Genomic DNA, 20897 nt, shown 5'->3' with positions numbered 1-20897 from the left:
CCAGGCCTCTGCCTAAAGTCAAGGTCATTTGCACGAGAGGGATATGCGGTTTACAACGTTGTCTATAAGCAAAATCATTTGAAGATTAGGTCTCCGATTCTTTCCATGAGCCGCTTGATTCCATCCCAAAAGGAAATGTCAAAGACTCACATTCTCATGTGAAAATATCATTCTTGCAAAAACAATTCAAAACAAAACAATATAAATTTAAATATTTTATTATCACAAAAACATAAGCAACATGGTGGTTAAGGTGTTGGAGGAGTGAAATGGCAAGGGTTTGAATCCATTTTGTGTTTTTCCTTCTTCTTTTTTTCCATTACATTGATATTTTTGATATTTTCGATATTATAGCGATATTTTGACAAAATATTGCTGGAGTGTGAGAGAAATTATCGACATCGATATTTTCCGATATTATCGATATTTATACGATATGTGTATGGATACGTTCCGAAATATCTGTGACCTAAAAAAACGATAATATCGGTATTTTAGACTATGCCTGGTATTCAAGAAATTATAAAGTAAGAATGTACTACCACCTCAGCAAGTAATACTTTCATTAAAAATATGTCATGTGTCATTTGAGAATAATAATTTAAACTTTTTTTATAGCTGGACTTGGAATCTATCTTATGAATAAAACTAAGAAAATCAAAAAAGAAAAGAGCCAACACCCACCCCGACCCGTCGTCAACCCTCATAGTACTTTAACAGTGTGGTCGAACCCCCATGACACCTTAACAGTGTGGGATAAAACCCCCTCCCCAAATATATAGCTTGCATAAAAGTTTTAAATTTAAAAAGAAATTTAAAAAACTAAAACAAAACTATTGGCGGAAAATTGCCACAAGGCAAGAGACGTACGTGGAATGTGTCGCCAAGTCAGCACTTGTGTGACCTTCTTCTCCCAAAACACAGAACAGACTGAACTCAGCTCAGTCCTTGTATTTGTCGTAAGTCATAACGCCTTCCATCAATTTGAACACAGCCATTGAATTGAAGAGGAGAGAATGAATCTGCAGGTGCTTAGCAGATACTGCACTGTCTCTCTTCCTCACACCTCGTCTTTCAATCTCAGCACAAAAATACCACCATCTTCAAATCTCACATTTGGATCGTCCCTCCATCAACGCCCACTTTCACTGCCCTACAAGTTAAACCATACCCCTTCCGCCTCTCCTGCGAAAATGGGTGTCCTTCAACTCGTCGCTGCTTACTCAAGAGGCAGAGAATCAGCGCCTGAGTCTCCGGCCAAAGCGCTCCGCCGAATTCTTGACTTGCCAGGGGTTCATCAAGCCCCTGCTTGTTTTGATGCTCTAAGTGCCAAGTTGGTTGAAAGAGCTGGCTTCCAGTGCTGCTTCACCAGTGGTATGTGAATTTCTTTGATGTGGGTTTTCTATCTTGTTTGTAGATATTGGCATAATTGCATGATTTGGTATATGGGGTGGTATCAGACTATGGTTTTTGATTCAGGATTGATTATTGGTACTTTGGTATTGAGCATTTTTAGATAAGGGGTTGATTGGTTTTCTTTGTAATAGATATGTGGTTGATTATTGATGCTCATGCTGCCAGTGTGTTGTTTCTTGTTGTGGGAATATGGGAGTTGTCTTGATTATATACTCATTGTTATTGATACCCCTATTTCCAAAAGATTGAACTGTTGGGATGTGAGCCCACAATTCACTTGTGCATCTCTCTCCCTCATTAGCCCAACATGGGGAATTCAAATTATATTGGGAGGGTGCAATTGCAGGGATTCTAACTCAAGATATCTTGTTCTGATATCCTAATAAAGTTTATTGGTTTAATGCGGTTCCACAAAAGCTTAAGCTATTAGAATATGGAATTTACATGTTCTATATTCTAACAGTTATATCTGATCTACAAGCTGCTGCTGCAGCTTTTCCATTGTTGGTGACATCATTGTTGAACAAACTATCGTTACATTGTCAACCAGACAAACAGGAAGTAATTGAAATAGAAATTGTTCAATCAAAGTAGAGTATTGCTTGTTATCTGAATGAACTCTAAAGCAGTCAAACGTAAAAGTCATATGTTAGCGTCCTTCTTTATTCATGTGAGTTTACTGGTTGTTCTTTTTATATATTATCTATTCTCGATGTTCTGTATTGTGAGATATATATATATATATATATTTAGCTGTCCAGTAATTAGATTTTAATGCCTTTAACTGAATTTTAAGTGGGAAATTTGTTCACTGTGTATGCACTTGCTTTCATGTATGTTTAATTAAACCCTTTTAATTCTTTTATAAAAAATCATGACACCTGAAAGCAAGTAACTGAAGTTGAGTTACTGCATATGGATCTGAGTTCTTGGTCATTTTGTGGTATATTTTCTTGTGTAAGTGTATAAACAGAGAAACAAGTTTATTAATGCCATTTTGTTCTTCAATTAGGATTTTCGATATCGGCTGCTAGATTAGGATTGCCAGATACAGGTTTGATATCCTATGGAGAAATGGTGGATCAGGGGCAACAAATTACCCAAGCTGTGTCAATTCCTGTTATCGGGGATGGGGATAATGGATACGGGAATGCAGTGAATGTTAAGAGAACTGTCAAGGGATATATTAAAGCCGGTTTTGCTGGGATTATGCTTGAAGATCAGGTATAATATTAAAATATAATTTTTCATCCATGAATCTTCCTGTTTTCGTCTTCTTACTCACTCTCTCATGCACTGGCTGTTGCATGGTGTGATTTCGTATTGTAAGGTGAAGTAATTTCTGAGTGTCCTCCTGGTATACCTTCGTATGACTTTGTGGTTGGTTTGATAAGTTGATGTGAAACACTTTCTAACAATCCTTTTGTAAAAAAGTTCCTTGTTTTGTTAAGCATTGTGCATTCTGTTATTTTGTGCCTGTATGAGACACTTATTGCTTACAAAGCTATCCTCTTTAGCTCTCTCCAAAGGCTTGTGGTCATACGAAAGGCAGGAAAGTGGTCTCAAGAGAGGAGGCTGTGATACGGATAAGAGCAGCTGTTGATGCTCGGAAAGAGAGTGGCTCTGACATTGTCATTGTTGCACGAACTGATTCTCGTCAAGCAGTGTCTTTGGATGAAGCACTCTGGAGGTCAAGGGCATTTGCTGATGCTGGAGCAGATGTTCTTTTCATTGATGCACTAACTTCTAAAGAAGAGATGAAGGCTTTTTGTGGAATATCTTCCCCAGTTCCAAAAATGGTACCTTTCATTTTTCATGGTACATTAAAAAGTAACAAACATCTAATGTTGTTGAAGACTTGGCATTTATTACATTTCTCCTAAGTTGTTTAGTAAACCCTTTTAAATGCATGTGTATACACACACATGCTCCCAAAACCCAACCCAACCCAACTAACCCTTCATCCCAAAAACAATTGGGTTTGACTATAACCCATGTGTTGGAAGCAGAAGATAAACCTGAATGATATCTATAATTGAAAATTAAAAAAGTAAACATAAAAAGTTTCAGCTTTTATTCTCTCCTGTCATACTGGCTGTTGAAAAACTGTTCTTTCTATCCAACAAAGTTGAATATATCTGTACCATGTAAGTTGAGAAATATGTTGTAGCACGACTCCAAATTATGTTCTGACTAGAGCACTCAACAAAGTGGTAAAAGCTCAACTCTGAAGGATATCTGTCACCTGGTGCTAAATGTGTAAGGAAGATACAGAATTTGTTGTTCATTTACTATGGCATCACTCTGCTGCCTGGGATATTTATTATTTGGTCCTTTGGTTTTTGTTTTTAGTTGTTTAGGGAGTGTCAAACTTGATGGGGCATGTTATGTCTACAAGGTGTGATACTGCTGTAGTTTTAAGTTCTGGTTTAGGAATAAACATCTGACTACATGCACCTTTCATTACTTTTTTTGGTTCATTATCATTTTTAATTTCTGTTTACAAGAACATATTTGGACATTCTTAACAGAGATATTTAGGTTAGTTAACATGTGGGTATTGTATGAGATATTTGCTGTTGCATGAACGATAAATTACATTTAGTTTCGGGTATTTTAGCTGCACTGCATCCATATGGAAATATGTGATTTATACATGTCAAGATATGTCAATCATTAATCTAAGAAAAAATCATCTCTCAAATTTGTAACATCAGAAGCGTTGTACAAAAATGAAAATGATTTGCAGAGATTGATAAAGCTCTATGTTCTATCAGGCCAATATGCTTGAAGGAGGGGGCAAAACACCAATACTCAATCCCCTTGAACTTGAGGATGTTGGATATAAACTTGTGGTTTATCCACTTTCCTTGATTGGGGTTTCTATTCAAGCAATGCAGGTAACATGCCTATACCTTTTCATTTGAGTCCAGTTCATGGACAAAAGAAAAGTTCAATTGTCTTGGAAATCCAATAACTGTGCTACTATAAAAAGGTTTGAAATAGTTATGACTCTTGATCTCTCTGATTTTCTTACGTGAATTAATGATGTTGTTCAAAACCCAAAACATTTGAGCAGCTAAGAAAAACATAAACATGAATTTCCTGAAAATTAAATGGACAAGAAACTGTGTACAAAATAGTAGTAACAGATTTGTGGGTTACAATCTCTGATATAGATGGTTTAGGAGTATTCTTGGCTAAAGAAAATCCTCAAATGATTACACCTTGAATTCTTGGCCATTACAATACAATCTGGAAGTGTCTAAGTTCCACAAGAATTTTAAAGGTTCTGTATCTTTAGAGCTCTGTTATCCATTTCCTTGGAAATGGAATTATTTTCTATATATTAATGAACAAAAAGGCAATTTTGTTCCATTATCTTTCACATGGAATCAATTTGAGGTATAACGTAGTTTTTTCAATTAATAATGGCTGCTACAGATCTATAAAGTGAAATCGTAACAACTTACGATGTTATGTAAGGTACTTTGCACTAAATTCAATTTTTAAATTATCTTGTAACATGATTCTGTTAGATTCCACTGCAAGTAATTCACTTATTATATGAATACATAATCTGGTTAAGAATATTAAAGGCATTATCACCAAATCTGTCAACAAACTAATTTTCAGAAAAGGCCATGCATTTTTCTATGCTTTTAAGACGTGGTACTCGTCTAGAATTCACTAATTTAGAATATTACTTAGGGTTAAGGAACTTATTGAATCAATTGCAGGAAGCACTAGCTGGTATCAGAGGAGGTCGTATCCCTCCTCCTGGAAGCATGCCATCCTTCGAAGAGATTAAGGAAATTGTAGGTTTCTACAATTATTATGACGAAGAAAAGCGGTATTCTGCCAGCATCACTCCACAATCTTCAGAAAGATGTGAGTACCTTGTAAATTCACATGACTCATATCAATGTCATTACTGCTTACCCACTTCTGAATGATGATAATTTGTTATCACATGGCCTGTAACGTGAAGTTGTATATTATTAACTGGAAATCCAATTGAGGTTGATTACTTTCATCAGAAGTTAACTGGGTTAAAACTGGATTAACATCACAGTATGAATGGCTCATTAGAAGATAAATTTCAACTTGTTTCCATTAAAGGAAATATCCAAGATTGGCCAATTTTTCCTATACCAGTTACCATCCCACCCAAAGTTCTATAGATATAGATGGGCATTTTCTGTTTCTTAGTGCTTATACATGAAGGTTATTTTCCAGTGACCAGTAATGTGTACAGTCTCCAAAGGAGGGTTAAAGATGATGCAGAGCAGAAAGATCAGAGTCCTCAAGATCCCATTGTTGAAGTTATAACACCTGACGTGTACAATAACTATGGTGCAGATGGTTCCAGGGGTTCATTTTCTGGGATCTGGTCTCGGACGTTGAGGGTCAAAATAACTGGAAGAGATGGATTTGAGAAACTTGATGTTAGGATTCCTGTAAGTCATCTATTCTTTATGGGCACAGATATCATATAGTTTTCTTATTGCATAGCATTCCCTTCATAGTGCTTTTGTTGTTAGAACCAAACTATTATAGAAAAAGAAAAATAGAGAAAACAAAACCTAGTAGTTTAATGATGAAGCTTTAACTCTTTTATTTAAAATAACTTTCAACTATATTTTACTTTTCATTATGTAGTTTATGTTTGATTATTCTTTTAAACATTTATCATGGCATCTTTCTGTAGTGCCTAAAGTTTAGGTGATGTACTAATTACATTTATAACCTCAACTATTTCTGGTATTCAGAAAGAGTAAAACTGTCACTTTTAAGGGCCTCGCACAATAGCTGAAACCTCTAGGAGTCAGTCCTTGTTATGGCAAAACCTATATAACCTTTTCTTGAAGTTCTTGGTCCAAGCACACCACTTTCATGCACTTCTCGGAAAAGGTTCACCATCAACCTTATTGATAATCCCAAGTTGGTCTTCACTCTTATATCATTAGAATCCCTAAGGTGTTGTGATATTAGGTGAACACTTGAGTGCCAGGGTGCGATCTGCCATCAACTTTAATGGATGGAAGTTGTGAAGACTTTGCAATTTTGGCTTCATCCCGACTCCCGAGGGAACATTTTCCTACTCTAGAAAATTGATAGTAGATGTACAAGGAGGTGCTTATCAAGAAAAATGTAAAGGAGCAGGAGTGGGTGCAGCTATGGAAGCTTGAAGAACAAGAGAAGGCTTCAAACTTTCTTGGAAAAGAGAAGTTTGCCTAATTGTATCAAGGTTTTTCAAGGAAACTACTTTGAGTTGGGTGATTCCCACATCCTGTACTGCGGTGTTTTGTAAAAGGCAGAAGGTTTTTAATGGAGGGAAGAAGGGTGAAGGTCTAGGAAGTTTTCTTTGTAATCCCACCCCATTTTTCCTGTCTCTTAAATCTTTGAAATTATTTCATACACCAATCTCCTGCATGCTAGTTATGATATTTCAGATTGTCTTATGAAAAACTGCTTTCTTTTTTTGGTTAAATACATTTTACAGGCTGGATTCTTGGATGGAATCACAAATATAGTTCCAGGTATTATTCATCTTCTCTATACTTATTGAAAACGGGTAATTACTTCAGTCTGGTAGTCGCTAGTATAACTAAAAGTCCACATATTTTTCCAACAGCTCTCGGCGGTGTAAACATCAAAGAACTGTTGAATGAGGCAGCTGATGAAATGGGAGGGAAAGTGCTGTTAGATTTTAATGACACAATTGGTGATAGGATTCAAGTTTTTCTAGAGTAAATCCAAAGAGGTTTTACCAGTTTAATGCTAAAGGAATTCTCTATATAATATGAACAGTCCTCCAAGACGCTTTGTTTATTGGGTGTTCTCTTAAGAGACAATTTCTCAAATTGGGTAGAAAAATACCAAATGCAGATGCAAGTGTTTAACTTCTATGATTGGTGCAGGGGTAAGACCTACACACTCATACTTGGCAAAAGAAACTGGTGGTGAGAACAATGTCAGGTTTAGAAGAAATATTGTCATAAATATTAGCACATTAAGGAAGAAATGATAGAAAAAAGTATGTACAAAGTTTGATAAAACTTTCTTTTCAAGAGATGGTGGATAAATATTCTTGATTGTGATTGCTTTCTAGATGTCGTGTGCTTATACTACATTTCGATCAAACAAGTACAATTTGCTGGAAAAAAAATTATACAGTTTGGATGACATTACTAACATTCAATTTCGCAGTTGGGAGTGTATACGCTTGTGTCGTCAACCCGTAACAGATTTTTCGAATTTCTAATTTAATTTGCCTACCTTTCAGATTTAGTGCTATTTTATCAATGTTCAAATTTTATCATTCCTAATAAGGAAAGAGGTACCGCTCACACCACATGCCTGACGGAATCACCATTTATCTGGCCGGACCGGGATGGGAATGACAAACCCAGCCCTACTCCGTCCCGTTCTCATACCTTCTCGCCAAACACACAACATATTCTGATTCCATTAGAGAAAAAATAAAAGATGAGAGAGTTGAATGAATCAACACTTATTTAGCCAACTGACAAAAAGAATATATATCTGATATTAAAAAAAATATAAAAAAGATAAAAACAGAAATGATAACCTGAGAACGGTTATCTCCACTACTACACAAACAAGACAACAGCAAAAACCAGCTAAGGCAATGCACCTATATAACTCTCTAGTGACCCCTTGAGAAACCAGGAGAGTTACAAAGGGGACGGATAAAAAATACATCACATGGGGGCCACATAAAATTACACCACTTTTTGTTTTAAAATACAACCTTCTATACCAAATATTGGTCTAGATGTGAATTGTGATAGAATTTTATAGTAAAAACCCAGCTTGGCATTGCAGTCTTATCGACCTCAAATCAAACATGTATTGATTATTTCCGTGAATTTCATCGGTAGCCACCGCCATATGGCTGCTGAGGATAACCACCTGCCCCCATCATGGGGTTATAACCGGCAGGCATGTTTGACCCAGGAGGCAATCCAGTTGGCCCTTGCATCCCCACGCCCATATTCATTCCCATTCCCATGTTCATCCCCATACCCATTCCCATACCCATGGGTTGATTCATGCCTCCATAACCACCCATGCCCATGCCTCCACCCGGACCACCACCCATACCCATACCCATACCCATACCCATAGCCGGACCTGGACCTGGACCCATACCCATGCCCATACCAGAACCTATCATAGGGTTTGGTTGACCCCTAAGAACGCTTGCACCTGCACGGCCAATACCAGAACCAGATCCCATAGCTTTACCCATGGTAACAGTAGATGCTGCAGGAGTTGCTGGCTGCCTCTCCATCCTCTTTTCTTTCCGGTTAATGGAATCAAAATCAATTCCAATATCATTCAACGGATTAATTTTAGCTGCAGGTGAAAATAAAACAAAAGCCGTTACAAGACCCACAAAAAACATAGACAGTCAATAAACAAGTTGAAGAGGCTTGTCCTACTGCCAAAAGAGGAAAAAAAGAGGCACATATGGCACTCACCTCCAGATATATTAAAATTAACTAGTCCTCTGCTCAGTGTATCAGCCCAAACTGCTGACTTGGGCTCAAACTTGTCTTTAGGTGGTTGAGCAACTAAAGAAAGTGCCCCTGTTGAAGATGACAGTGCTTGATGTGAACCCATTGAAGTGTTTGGCCCTGTTTGTGGAAAAAGGTTGCCAAGAACATCACTGTTGTGCTGCAAACCTGGTCCGGTTGGAGCTTGATGAACAGCCTGTGAAGCTACTGGGCCGACAGAACCCTGTTGTGGATGAAAGTTCCCACCATTAAGTTGTGCAGCTGGTCCAGTATGAGTTTGAGGAGCTATGTATGAGGTGATGGGAGCTGTAGAACCTCCTTGTTGTGAGAAGTAGTTTCCGCTATTGGGAGCGGAAAATCCACCTTGTTGTGAAATGAAATTCCCACTGTTAAACTGCGCAATTGGTCCTGTCGGAGTTTGGGGAGCCACATGTGAAGTGATGGGAGCTGTAGGTCCTCCCTGTGGGGAAAACCCCCCACTGCTGTTTTGTCCAGCAAATCCAGTTTGATTATGAGGCACAATAGCTCCAGGCTGCGCATGAAAATTCCCATACATATTAGCACTTGGCTGTGAAGGTTGACCTGTTGGACCTGAAAAGGGTGGCTGTGAAGTCATGACAGGTGAAGGTCCAGGAGGTGGGAGAATATCTGCGAGAATATCAGTGTTGTGTTCAGCAGACTGCTCTTGAGGCAAAAATTGTGAGTTTGTTGGCGGAGTTTGAACACTGGAAACCCCAGGTGCAGAATAAGTTACGGCAGAAAATGAGTCCCCAAAGGGAAAGTTAGCTGCATCCTGGTTCATGGTTGGAGGGAAAGAGTCCGTGGGTGTGGAAGTCTGTGGCTGAGGTTGGACAGTCTCACCGGAAGGGAGAGCTCTGAAGGGAGAGTCGCCAAATGGATCATCAAATGACTGCATCAAAGGAGAACACTTTTAATCCAATAATTATAATTGGATTTACAATTTTGTCCCCAAAGTTTAGGCGGAAATACTTTTTTGACTTGCAGTTAAAAAGGACGTGATTGGAAAATTTAAAACTACGGGGACCTAAGTGGAAAACACCTCAATCTACAGGGGCCAAAGTTTAATGTTGCCATTTTAATTCCATGGAAAATGACAAAAAAATTGATGAAGATACAGCAGAGAAAGCAGGGGTCACAGATTCTCTAATGTCAACTACTCTGAACATGTTAGCTATTGAAACCATTATTAATATGAGATGCGATGAGAAATACCTTTTAATATTTCAAAATTTTCAAATTATAAATTCCGTTCCTATAATTGTAAAGAGAAGCCTTTTGCATACCAACATTACATTTGACCATTTTACTCATACTAAATGATCCATAAATTTATTCCTAAGGAAGATAACCCATTTAAAAACAAACAGGATAATGAATGTGTCCAGGGGAAATTTGTTGTGTGATGTGCATATAACCTGTAAAAGTGGGTCATAAATGAGACATATTACTCTAACCAAAAAATGGACATGTTAAATACATCAAGGGTCAAATTGAAAGATCTCCTAAACGATTATCCTGTCATAACTCAACTCAAGAAGTACGGCCCTTCAAATTTTTTTATGACATAAAAAATGCCTACCTGGCTCATAACATTAGACGCTGATGGAGTTGCCACAAATGTGGTCGCAGAACCAGAGTTTGCATGGGCATCAGGTTCAAATGTAGTGGTAGGAGATGTAGTTGGCACAATGGCCAATGCATTTGAAGAGAATGAGTCTGATAGGGAGCCGAGTAAGTCCATCTCAACATTGTTTGAGGTAGCTGGGGCAGCTGAAGCAGCTTGGGCAGTTTGGGCAGCTGCTAAAGGAAAGACAGTATGAGTTTTTCATAGTGCTGCATTTTTTTTCTTACTGTAAACAAAATAATATACCTAAAGGGCCACAAAACAACTATATCAAAACGAAACCTGCTTGCAAAGGTAACCAAAATAGTTAATGATCTGGTTCTATATTCAGGAAACCAACATAAAAACACTATAGTTACACGAGATCTTGGTTCACTATACACATCCAAAACTAAACTACCTTTGCCTAAACAGTATTATGATGTTGAACACAACCGGTAAAAATAGCATCCAAGCCTGATAAAAGGATCAAACTAAGTGGAGGCTGCCAACAATAAATCTACACTGCCCAAAGTTACCACAACTGCAACTACCATGCCTAATCAGAACCATAACCTACACAACCACCATCACCTATCATTCCATCACAAACTATTATGTCGTTACCTCAACCTCCACAGCTCCTACTGATCTCACCATTATAATTTATAGTCACTAACTTTATAAGACATTCTGTGGGCATTTTTCTCATATAAAGAAAACATGCAACTTTCACATGTATAAAGGAACTTCTGGTTCTATATTATCAGAAGAAATATATATGAAACGGGTAATACTTCTCAAATAGCCTGGTATATTATGTTTTAGACTGTTAATCAGGGAAAATCATGTCTGAATGTGCTAACATGATTAACAATCAAGATAAAAGAAAATAAAGAATTCATGCAAAAGTAAAGTGCATATCGAGTAGGGACCGTTTAGTAGCAGATGTCCCATGTCGTTTGAATGGGACCATCTGCCGTTCAAATACCCCCATCCTGATGTGTGCAACATTTCACAATCAGAACCAATGAGTTAAAATAATTGATGATACAGTGATAGCTCATTATTCCGCACTTCAAGCTTGAATAAAGCACAAACATGTACACAGGACTTACTAACCTGAAACAGAACCAAATGGAACGCCTGAAACAGAACCACGTGGATCAAAAAATTCATCAGAAGGCTCCACTTCCTGCTTTACAGGCGATGCAGAAGCAACTTGAGCACTGGTTGCTTGGCCTGGATTAGTGCTTGTAGGGGGAGAAGAAGCTCTAGGAGCAGAAACTGTTGGAGTTTCTCCACCCCTGTAAAGAAATATTAAATGATTGAGCTACTGTTATAATAGAACAAATATAAATAAAATGTGAATTATATATCTTTATAAAGAAAAAACTACCTTTCACTGTGAACAGGACTTCGAGATTCACTTACAACCTCTTCATAACTAGGAGGAGCGCCAATGTTTTGTTCCGAAAATTTCCTACTTAGCCTGCGGATAATGACTAATATTCTTAAGGGGAACTAGCAATATTCTGGAATGCTTTGAACGTGATGAATATTTATGAAACAACATTATCACTGAACTTCAAACATATTATCATTACTTTGTTTTTCTTACCAAAATCTTTAATATTTCTTGAATATATCATATATTAATTTATGTACATATATACCACCAATAAAATAACATATAAAAAAATATGGATGCCAGTGTGGGTAAACATTGTTTTTCTAAAAAAGCCTATAAATTAAATTAGTTAATTCTTTTTCATGTCATGCTATCTCCATCCACCTATTTTAGTGACCAAAAAACATAGAACCCTTCTTAATTGGAATATATAGAAATTTCCTTGATATGAGTAAGTAAAGAAACCTAGAGATCTTAAAAAAAAAAGTAAAGGTACTACCAATCTTAAAAGAAGATCTTTATACTAGAAATCATAATGTTCCTCGTACAACAAAATATTTAGTGTAAAAAATTTGAATTTCTTCATATGTATTATGTGATTTAGAAGAGTGATAAGATTAGGATCATAATTGTATCACTTGATTCCTGTCCAACTTTAATCACATATAGTCATGTCCAATAAATGTCTAACACGCACACAGATTTTTAGATATATATCGAGCACAAATCAACTGAAGATTTACCTTCCATCCTGAGATTGGTCATCAGCTCTAGCGCCACTACCACTGCAGTGAGGACAAATAAAGGACAAAAAATAAGTTTACAATCTAGGTCAAGTATACAATGAAGGCATCAATTGTAGCCTAAATTGTGACAGATATTTTCTTTTAAACAAAATAATTTGGCATGTTACGAAGATAACTTCCAGTTTTCAAGCATTAAGATGGAAAATGTGTTTAGTCCCTGTTCAAAATAATTTTTTTTTAAAGATTTTCTTATCCTTCATCAGGGAACCATCACAAAAATTATATATAAAAAAAATAAAACAAAATTGTTCATAACAACTTTCCCTTCTTAATGTTCAAGTGAAAAACTAAGTGGACATTCTTAAATTAGAGAGTTGAGCATGATAAGCCAAAACAAAATCAATAACGACACCAATAAAATGAAAATGGTTCTTAATCATGCTAGTGATTCAAGATTATCAATAGAAGTAGGCAATTACCGAGATGAATATTGGCCATCATCATCCAATGAGCGCTCTCTCTCTCTATCAGAGCTTCTACTTCTAGAGTCATGGTAATCATCAACACTTCGACTTCTTCCTCGGTAATCATCATCCCTAAAACCTTCTCTGCCGTTGCGTTCATCATATTCTCTGCCATAACGATCTCCGTCACGACTATATGAATCCCCTTGTTTTCCATACCGGTCGTCATCCCTATAGCCCAATTCTCTTTCCCTCCCATAACCAGAACCATTTCTATCCTCATCCCTACCTCCATAGCGGCCTTCATAACGATCATCATCATATTTGTCACCGTATCCTCCTGTACTTGAATAGGAACCGGGCCTATACATTCCGCCTGGTGATGATGTATTACGAAACCTGTTGCGATACAGAAAACAGTCATAAACCTGTTCCGTTATGGTTTCCTGTAAAGGAAGAACCAGGGGTAGTTTTACAATACTACTCCTTCGACTTCTCTCTCTTACGACTAGCTAAAACATTTATAAAAGGAAAAACATAAGTAAATCATTGTTTTGAACTATTATCTGAACTGCACATAAGATGATGAGCATGATAAGCCACAATTAGCTAGTGAGATGTTTCTCACAATAAATATGGAAAATTTTAAGGGTCTATCATAGGAAACATTTGAATTTAACAAAATTGAAATAGAAGGCGCAAGAAAAGGACAAGGTGCCCATTTATGTTTAAAAATACAAAAGAGAATATTACAGGAAAAGCATTACAATTAATTCATAACTCATCAAATGAAGACAAATTAAAATCAATGAAATATTCTTAAACTGCCTTAATAATTTAATGTAGATGCAATAACTCAAAAACAAGAGACAAGTTACAGCCACTACTCAAATTAATACTGTGCAGCAATAAAGAAACTTCAATATGAGACTTAAGAAAATTAACGCCCTCACATATTTCTACTGAAGAAACTTTTCCTGTTCTTAATTGCATGGGCTGCTTTTTAAAAATAAAAAATGGATGTCGAAGCAAGGCAGAAATTATGTTTTATTGTTGGAGTGCTGCTGTATTTTACTGTGCTACTTGTTTGCTGCTATGTAATATTATGATTTTTAGCTCTCTTTTGAAGTTGTAGTTGAGTAGTCTAGCTAGACAAGTGGACATCTTCACCCTTATATTAGATTATATAGTATTGTATTTTTATTTTTATTAATGAAACTATGTTTCTTATAGTATAAATAAACAAATAAATAAAACAAAGCAGCATACCAAACTACTTCAGGCTTTCAGACCATTGTGAACCCCACATAAATGAAGAATAAAAATTATTAAGCCTGATACCATAGGTACAAACAATTGTATGTAATTTATGCATTATATGCTATATAGCAATGTCCGAGAATAACATGGCAGTATTTTTAACAACCCTTTCTGAGAGCATGCTTACTTGTCCCTGTTAGCAGCTGCTTTCTGTCTAACCTCAATTATCCTTTCTTTATCATTGACAAGGGCCACAAGACTCTGAGACTTCTTTCTGACATTACTTCCCTGGTCCCTTCCACTCGAATCAATGTATTGAAAATCGGATAATGTCTGTATCATAGAAAAAATACTAGTTCAGTTAGCTCAATAAATAAAGCAGATTGCTAAGCCATTGGGGCTAGCACAAGTGGTAAGGGTAGCAGATACATTTTCTTTGCAATTCTCCTTTAAAAAAAAAAAAACCAAAGACTTAATATGAATCTTGGAAACAGCATTGAGGCAGAAATTACCGATATTTGATACGCATGCTCCTTGATATCATCGATGACACGCTCTGACCCATGAGCCACCATGTATTCCAAAACAATTAATGCCTGCAGTTAAGAACAAAATATTTTATAAACCAACACATATAGTAAACAAAACATTACCATATTGCTGCATCATAAAAATAAAAATAGGAAATCTCATGACGGTGATAATAGGAGTTACTCATACAGTACATGGAGATGGAGGGGACCGGGGGTGTGAGAGAGAGAGAGAGAGAAAGAGAGCAAGCTAAACAATGTGTATCTGCCAGTTACTACAAAAAAGCACAACAACATGACAAACCTTGTAAACATGCCTCCAATTCTTGCCAGTATCACTTAGCCGCTTCCAAATTACGGACATGATCATTTGGTATTCATGGCTGCACAATTGTTCCAAAATGAATTATTTCGAAGATAGTAAGAGATTCAAAGAACCCACAAAAGGAAACTACGAAGCTTACTAGTTTCTGGTTGCCTGTGCAATATCAGCAAGAAGTGATCCATGAGGACCCCAGGGCTCATTACTAGTAGCATCAAGAACCTTGAAAGGAAATGGGAGAGAGAGTGAGTAATTGAGTAAGAAAGAGAATATAAATCCAAAGGCTATTAGAGTTCTACCTCACGACCACTGAACCTAGGCATTGATGACTATCAACCAACTTACTTTTGCATATTGACATAGCACAACTAACAGAGAAGAAGGTTACCTTCTGTTCTATTCCAGGAACTTTAAGCACTTTCTTATTCACCTCTCTCTTGCTGCAAGAACACAATAAAGAACTACAGTTACGCAGTTGTGGTTGCAAAATATAGGGAAAAAGAAGAAGTTATTTTATCAACAGAGGGACATAAAAACTCGAAATTTGTCAAAAGTACAATTCAATATCAGTTTTTTCGCAATAATCTTAAAGTAACAAGCAACAATCAAATGCTAGGTAGGAAGAACATTATCTAAGCACTAAATTGAGAAAGAAAAAAAACAGTAAGCAATTTAATCTGACGAACACAATTCAATACTTACATGTCCCTAACAGTTTGGTCAAAGACTTTCTTCATCGTAGCTCGTTTTCCGAATTAACAGAAATCAATAACGGCAGCAAATTCCACGATCCAATTCAAATGAATATCGCCTCTAAGGAAAACTTTACCTATAAGAATCATCAATTCAATTAATACAAGACAAGGTTGAAGATCTTTGGACCCAATAACAGAACAGAATGTTCATTGATTAAATCACAAAAAAAAAAAAAAATTGTTAAAAAAATGCAACACTTCAATTGAATGGAAACCCAAATGTCATCGAATTCAAAATTGGTTGGAAAACTTGAGGAATATGCTACATGTTGTAAATGGAAGAGGCAGCCAAATGTAATGTTTCAACCAATTTACATATAAATATAGAATGAATCTTTTGAATCAAGTATTGACAACCCAGATACCATCTATATCTAATTTGACCCATATCAATTGGGAAATCGAATTTGAATTCAAATGAGCCATTACAAGAAGAAAAATGCAAAGGTAGGCAATCAGCAGAGCTGAATCAAATAAAATAAGAACACTTGGATGGATTAGATCTGAAACAGAGAAAACTGAAGCAAAATGAGAAATACCCAGATCTAAATGAAACGAAACCTACCTACCTGATCCAAATGAAGCGATTATTGGGAACCAGAAAAAAAATTGTGAAAAAAGAATAAGAATTGGATCTGTTACAGACAAAGGGAGGGGAAGGAGGAGGAGCAGATAGAGAGAAGTGCTCCTGAATTCCCTAAGCTGTTATTTTGGTCATTGTCTTCTTCTGTGAACAAAATAAGAATAGCAAAGAGAGACAGACAGACAGAGAGAAGAGGTCCTTGGCTTTTGGATTTTGGGTTTTTTTTGGTTTATTGGGTTAATTTGTTTATTTTTTAATTTTATTTTTCTCTAATCTCTATCCATTTTGACTATAAAATTTCGTTTTGAAAAAATGAAATTAATAATTTATTTAAATGGCAAAATCACGAGAAAGACAGCGCACCTTACACGCAGCGATTTAAGGAAAACAACCCTCTCTTTCTTATGATCTTATTCTTTTATTTTTTATTTTTCTTAATTGTAATTAACCATTTTTTAATAATTCTTAATTATGATTAAACCTTTTTTGTGTGAAGATTTTATACTTTTCTTCCATTTAGAGTTGTAATAACAGTGAAGGAGGGGTCCCCCCTTTCTCACCAAAAAACAATAGTGAAAGAGTGTTTGAATAGCTGGACTGCTAAAATGTCTCTATCTTGTTGTCCTTAGACAATTCAACCAATTTTATGTTGAAATGTTATTGACAATTTTTCACTATTTTATGTTGAAATGTCACCGATATAGCTCAAAACTAGAATATGATATATCACTAGTCTATTATTTAAGGAGTATACTGATGATCTCAGGTTCGAATTCTCATGTCACTTCGGTAGTGTACATGTGTGTGTGAAAAACCTCTCAGGTTCGAATTCTATGTTACTTATGATTTTGAACTTTTTCAATTTTTTATTATAAAATAATCAAAATTTTCGCATAAACACTTATCGTCCACGGGTGCATTTTTGCTCACCACTTTAACTATAGGTGTACCCTCACCACCATCCTCAATGCTTGACACGTGTCCATAGACATAACCATAGTTAACTTTTGCTTTGTATTTATGGAATCATGATTACACGCCTATGGACACGTGTCAAACATTGAGGATGGTGGTGAAGGTACACCTATGGTTAAAGTGGTGAACAAAAATGCTCCCATCGTCCACTTGTTAACAATTATTGGAGTTTCATGATAAATAAAAAGACATTATGTTTTAAGTTAAGTCGATGTCCGTTCGGATGGACACATTTATGGAGAAAAATTGTGTTGGTAATCAAACAAAATCACACCAGTTGTCGGTTTGGTTTCTTGGATATTTCGGCGGACCGGTTATTATGCCCGCCCTACGTTATTTTTCTTTAATGTTTTTTGTTTTGTTTTTTTCCTTTTTGGTCAATTACTGCTCAAAACTTGATTTGATAAGCAACCGGCATAAAAGCCTCTTTCTAGTATATTCTACAATGTTTACTTGAAATGAAAAGTGGCAAAAAAGAGAAACCATTACACAGCCAGCACCCATTCTTCTTTGCTTCAACTATTCAGCATCTTTACATGCCTAAATAACATCGACCCGAAAATATAAACATATTCTCATTCTCTTTAATATCGCTTGTATAAATAAATAAATAAATAAATAAAAAGAAATGATTAAGAATTGATGATGAGAGAGAGAGAGAGAGCTGTCACAGCTCATAATTAATGAAATTATTCCGGGTGAAATTACAGCTCATATTTTATGTATGCCAGTGCTATTTTGTGATGTCCCCCATTTTCCAAAATAGAATCCCTTGCGATTGCGAAGCATCGTATCATCAACACACAAATTTTATTATATTGCTAACGCGGTTTGCTTGCACATATTGAATGGAAGACAGGTGAAACAAAGTGTTTCTAGGAACATTCTTAAACTTTCGTATAGAATATATCTCCACAATTTTTTAATGGAAGACATTAAAACTTAAATATTTCTTATTTTAATGAAAATTAAGAAAGGATTTTAGTCATAAAACTACAATTTTCCCTAAAATCATCATTTTTCTTTACAAATTAAAATTTGTTGAAAACTCCAAAAAATAAAAGCCAATGGCGGACATAGTTGAAAGATACCAAAGGCATTGCAAAGTGGTTTGTAGCTCAAGTGGTTAGGGCGCTTCCAGCGGTGCCCCCAGCCCGCGCAACAGGGGGCCGAAGCTCCAATTTGTAGTTTCAGCGGGCTTCTACGGCCCTGGCAAATCATGGGTCCCACCAAACTAGGCCAACCCAAAGGCAAGAATAGCTTGGGCTGTTGCCGGGGTTTGCTTACGTCAGCAACTAAAAAAAATCTAAAAAAGTACTAAAAATTTCAGATTTTTTTTAAACTTAGTCATATTCTTCACTTCTCATACCAAAACTCTATACAAATTCATCTCCTCATATCTCATGTGAATAGTGGTTGCCATGACAATGGGTGTAAACACCACAACCTTTTGCAATAGCTGCCACTCTGCCACTATTCACATGAATAGTAACAGCTCTTGCCTTTTGCCATGACAAATGGGTGGAAGTGCTCTTTAGAGAGATCTTGTGTTCGAATCCCCTTTACCCAGTATCAATTGTATATATAAAATAATGCCAAAGCACACTTGCCGCTTTTTGCCGAGGTGCGCACAAGATGTCTCTATAACAGGAGGCAAATGTACTTTTAGAAAAAGTTGGGGAGGGAAAAGAGTGATGTTTTATATTCTATTTTTGTTCTTCAAATTTTTCTCAAGGTAAAAGCAAATTATGAAATTTACATAGAAAAAGAAAAAGAAAAAGAGATGCTACTAAATAAATAAAGGGGGTCTAAAAAGCAACACAACTAAGAAATGTATTTTATATAGTGAAAATCTGTAATGGTGGTAAGCATAATCATATAGCACAAGTGATCAAAGGCACATGTGCTTTTTTAAACTTGTGACTTGTCAATCAAAGTAGGCCAAGAGATGCTTTTTTTTTTCTATTGGAGATGGCTTCACTCGGCCAACGCACGAAACAAAAAGCTTGAATTCAGCCATCCGTTTAAGACCATTTTGCAAATCCCAGCCCTCCTTTTTTAAACATACACGTACACTTTCAATCTTTCAGGCCATTTGTCTCGATATGCAGCCTCATTCCTTGGCCCTGTGAACTTTTGACTCGAGGTAAAAGGTCCCGTTCTTGGCATTATTTTCGAATGAAGTGTTGTATATCTGCACTGGTTATACAAACGATAGTTTAAATTACTCTAAATTAATATACTTTGTGAAGAGGAGGGCTCGGACTTGGATTTAAGAAAGATTTTTCTGAACCCGTTCAAAATACATACATGATGAGACCATGATAAATTTCCTCCCAAGTGGTTCTCTCTGAGACATTAAGAATCTGCCTAGCTTCCTTAGTACTTCTATGAACTGAATTCTGTAATGTTTCTTGAGCCACACCCGATTTTGAGGCATGTACAAAATAATGCAGATTTATGTAATAGCCCGTGTAGGCATCTAAAGTTGGTATGATTTGTAGCAGGGGCAAGGAAAAGAAAACCAATAAGATTTAAACTCTACTAAATAGATACTCCTGAGATTATGTTCAAGTACTTAAATATGAGCGTAAGGAAGGAAAGAGCAGAAAAGTGTGACATAAAACATATTAGCAATATAGAACCAATAGCACCCAAATAGAATATTTGATTCTTTTGGGGGCATCGATTTATGAGTATTAATCACTATTATCTGTAATTTGTACAAGAACAATTGTTGGCTTTAGAAGCATTGTTTGAGTTGAAATTTGTCCCACGTTGGAAGTTTAGAGTTCTTTTAAAGTCATTTTAGTAGTTTAGTTTGATTTGGGTCATCCAAGTGGCCCAATAAGTGGCTATGGGTTTAATTTTCAATCACTAGCATTTCTTTGGAAGACAGTCCTAAAACCATTTTCATTTAAGTGTTCTACTTGTTTTCATGAATGTTTTGTAAGTTAAAATGTTCTTAAAAATAAATAACAATGGACTAAACTTAAATTAACTAAAAACAAGTTAATAAAAAAAAACAAAATCAAAGTAAAACCCTTTTTAAACAATTACTAAAGCTAGGGTCCCAAATTTTTAGGACTAGGGATCGGAAGAAAAAACCATTTAGGACCATCCATGTCACTATTTAGGGTCCTAAAATTTGGGTTTGGGACACTATGCCTTGAGATGGTCTTAGATGACTATCTGTATGCTTTAGTAATAGGAGAAAGGATTCGGATCCTCTGCTTTAATTTTCTCTGCCATGATCTGCTATAC

General features: G+C 36.1%; 2 protein-coding genes across 6 annotated transcripts; one reads left to right on the top strand and one right to left on the bottom strand.

Moving 5' to 3' along the window:
* The first annotated feature begins 890 nt into the window (after window positions 1–890).
* Window positions 891–7530, top strand: LOC110769286 (uncharacterized). 3 transcript variants are annotated; one of them, XM_021973232.2, is made up of 8 exons: window positions 891–1374; window positions 2429–2640; window positions 2946–3215; window positions 4194–4316; window positions 5157–5307; window positions 5656–5876; window positions 6923–6959; window positions 7055–7530. In XM_021973232.2, the coding sequence occupies exons 1-8, from the start codon at window positions 1017–1019 to the stop codon at window positions 7171–7173; spliced, it is 1491 nt and encodes a 496-aa protein (XP_021828924.2). In that variant the 5' UTR covers window positions 891–1016; the 3' UTR covers window positions 7174–7530. The 3 variants fall into 3 exon arrangements, with proteins under 3 accessions (XP_021828924.2, XP_021828925.2, XP_021828923.2); XM_021973233.2 differs by having other exon boundaries at window positions 2934–3215; window positions 5779–5876; XM_021973231.2 differs by having other exon boundaries at window positions 893–1374; window positions 2934–3215.
* A 416-nt stretch (window positions 7531–7946) lies between these two features.
* On the bottom strand, window positions 7947–16867 carry LOC110769281 (ENTH/VHS family protein). Of its 3 annotated transcripts, none has more exons than XM_021973224.2 (14): window positions 16641–16867; window positions 16023–16149; window positions 15709–15760; window positions 15463–15542; window positions 15303–15381; window positions 14981–15064; window positions 14656–14801; window positions 13224–13607; window positions 12742–12783; window positions 11987–12079; window positions 11710–11894; window positions 10564–10784; window positions 8928–9873; window positions 7947–8802 (listed from the first exon to the last, which is right to left on the bottom strand). In XM_021973224.2, the coding sequence occupies exons 2-14, from the start codon at window positions 16055–16057 to the stop codon at window positions 8315–8317; spliced, it is 2835 nt and encodes a 944-aa protein (XP_021828916.2). In that variant the 5' UTR covers window positions 16058–16149; window positions 16641–16867; the 3' UTR covers window positions 7947–8314. The 3 variants fall into 3 exon arrangements, with proteins under 3 accessions (XP_021828916.2, XP_021828915.2, XP_021828917.2); XM_021973223.2 differs by having other exon boundaries at window positions 16645–16867; XM_021973225.2 differs by having other exon boundaries at window positions 10564–10781; window positions 16645–16866.
* Between the last annotated feature and the right edge of the window lie 4030 nt (window positions 16868–20897).

Source organism: Prunus avium, chromosome 1 (genome assembly GCF_965620075.1).
Source record: "Prunus avium chromosome 1, drPruAviu1.hap1.1, whole genome shotgun sequence".
NCBI classification, from domain to species: Eukaryota; Viridiplantae; Streptophyta; class Magnoliopsida; order Rosales; family Rosaceae; genus Prunus; species Prunus avium.
Note: the sequence above shows the minus strand (reverse complement) of the source record. Positions and strands in the feature narration are given on the sequence as shown.

Coding starts and splice junctions, on each gene's coding strand:
- LOC110769281 (XM_021973224.2), bottom strand. CDS start 16,057: ATGAAGAAAGTCTTTGACCAAACTGTTAGGGACAT. Junction 15,761..16,022: donor GACCAAACTGTTAGGGACAT/GTAAGTATTGAA, acceptor GTGTTCTTGCAG/CAAGAGAGAGGTGAATAAGA. Junction 12,784..13,223: donor GATGGCCAATATTCATCTCG/GTAATTGCCTAC, acceptor TCCTCACTGCAG/TGGTAGTGGCGCTAGAGCTG.
- LOC110769286 (XM_021973231.2), top strand. CDS start 1,017: ATGAATCTGCAGGTGCTTAGCAGATACTGCACTGTCTCTCTTCCTCAC. Junction 2,641..2,933: donor GGATTATGCTTGAAGATCAG/GTATAATATTAA, acceptor TATCCTCTTTAG/CTCTCTCCAAAGGCTTGTGG. Junction 5,877..6,922: donor AACTTGATGTTAGGATTCCT/GTAAGTCATCTA, acceptor TACATTTTACAG/GCTGGATTCTTGGATGGAAT.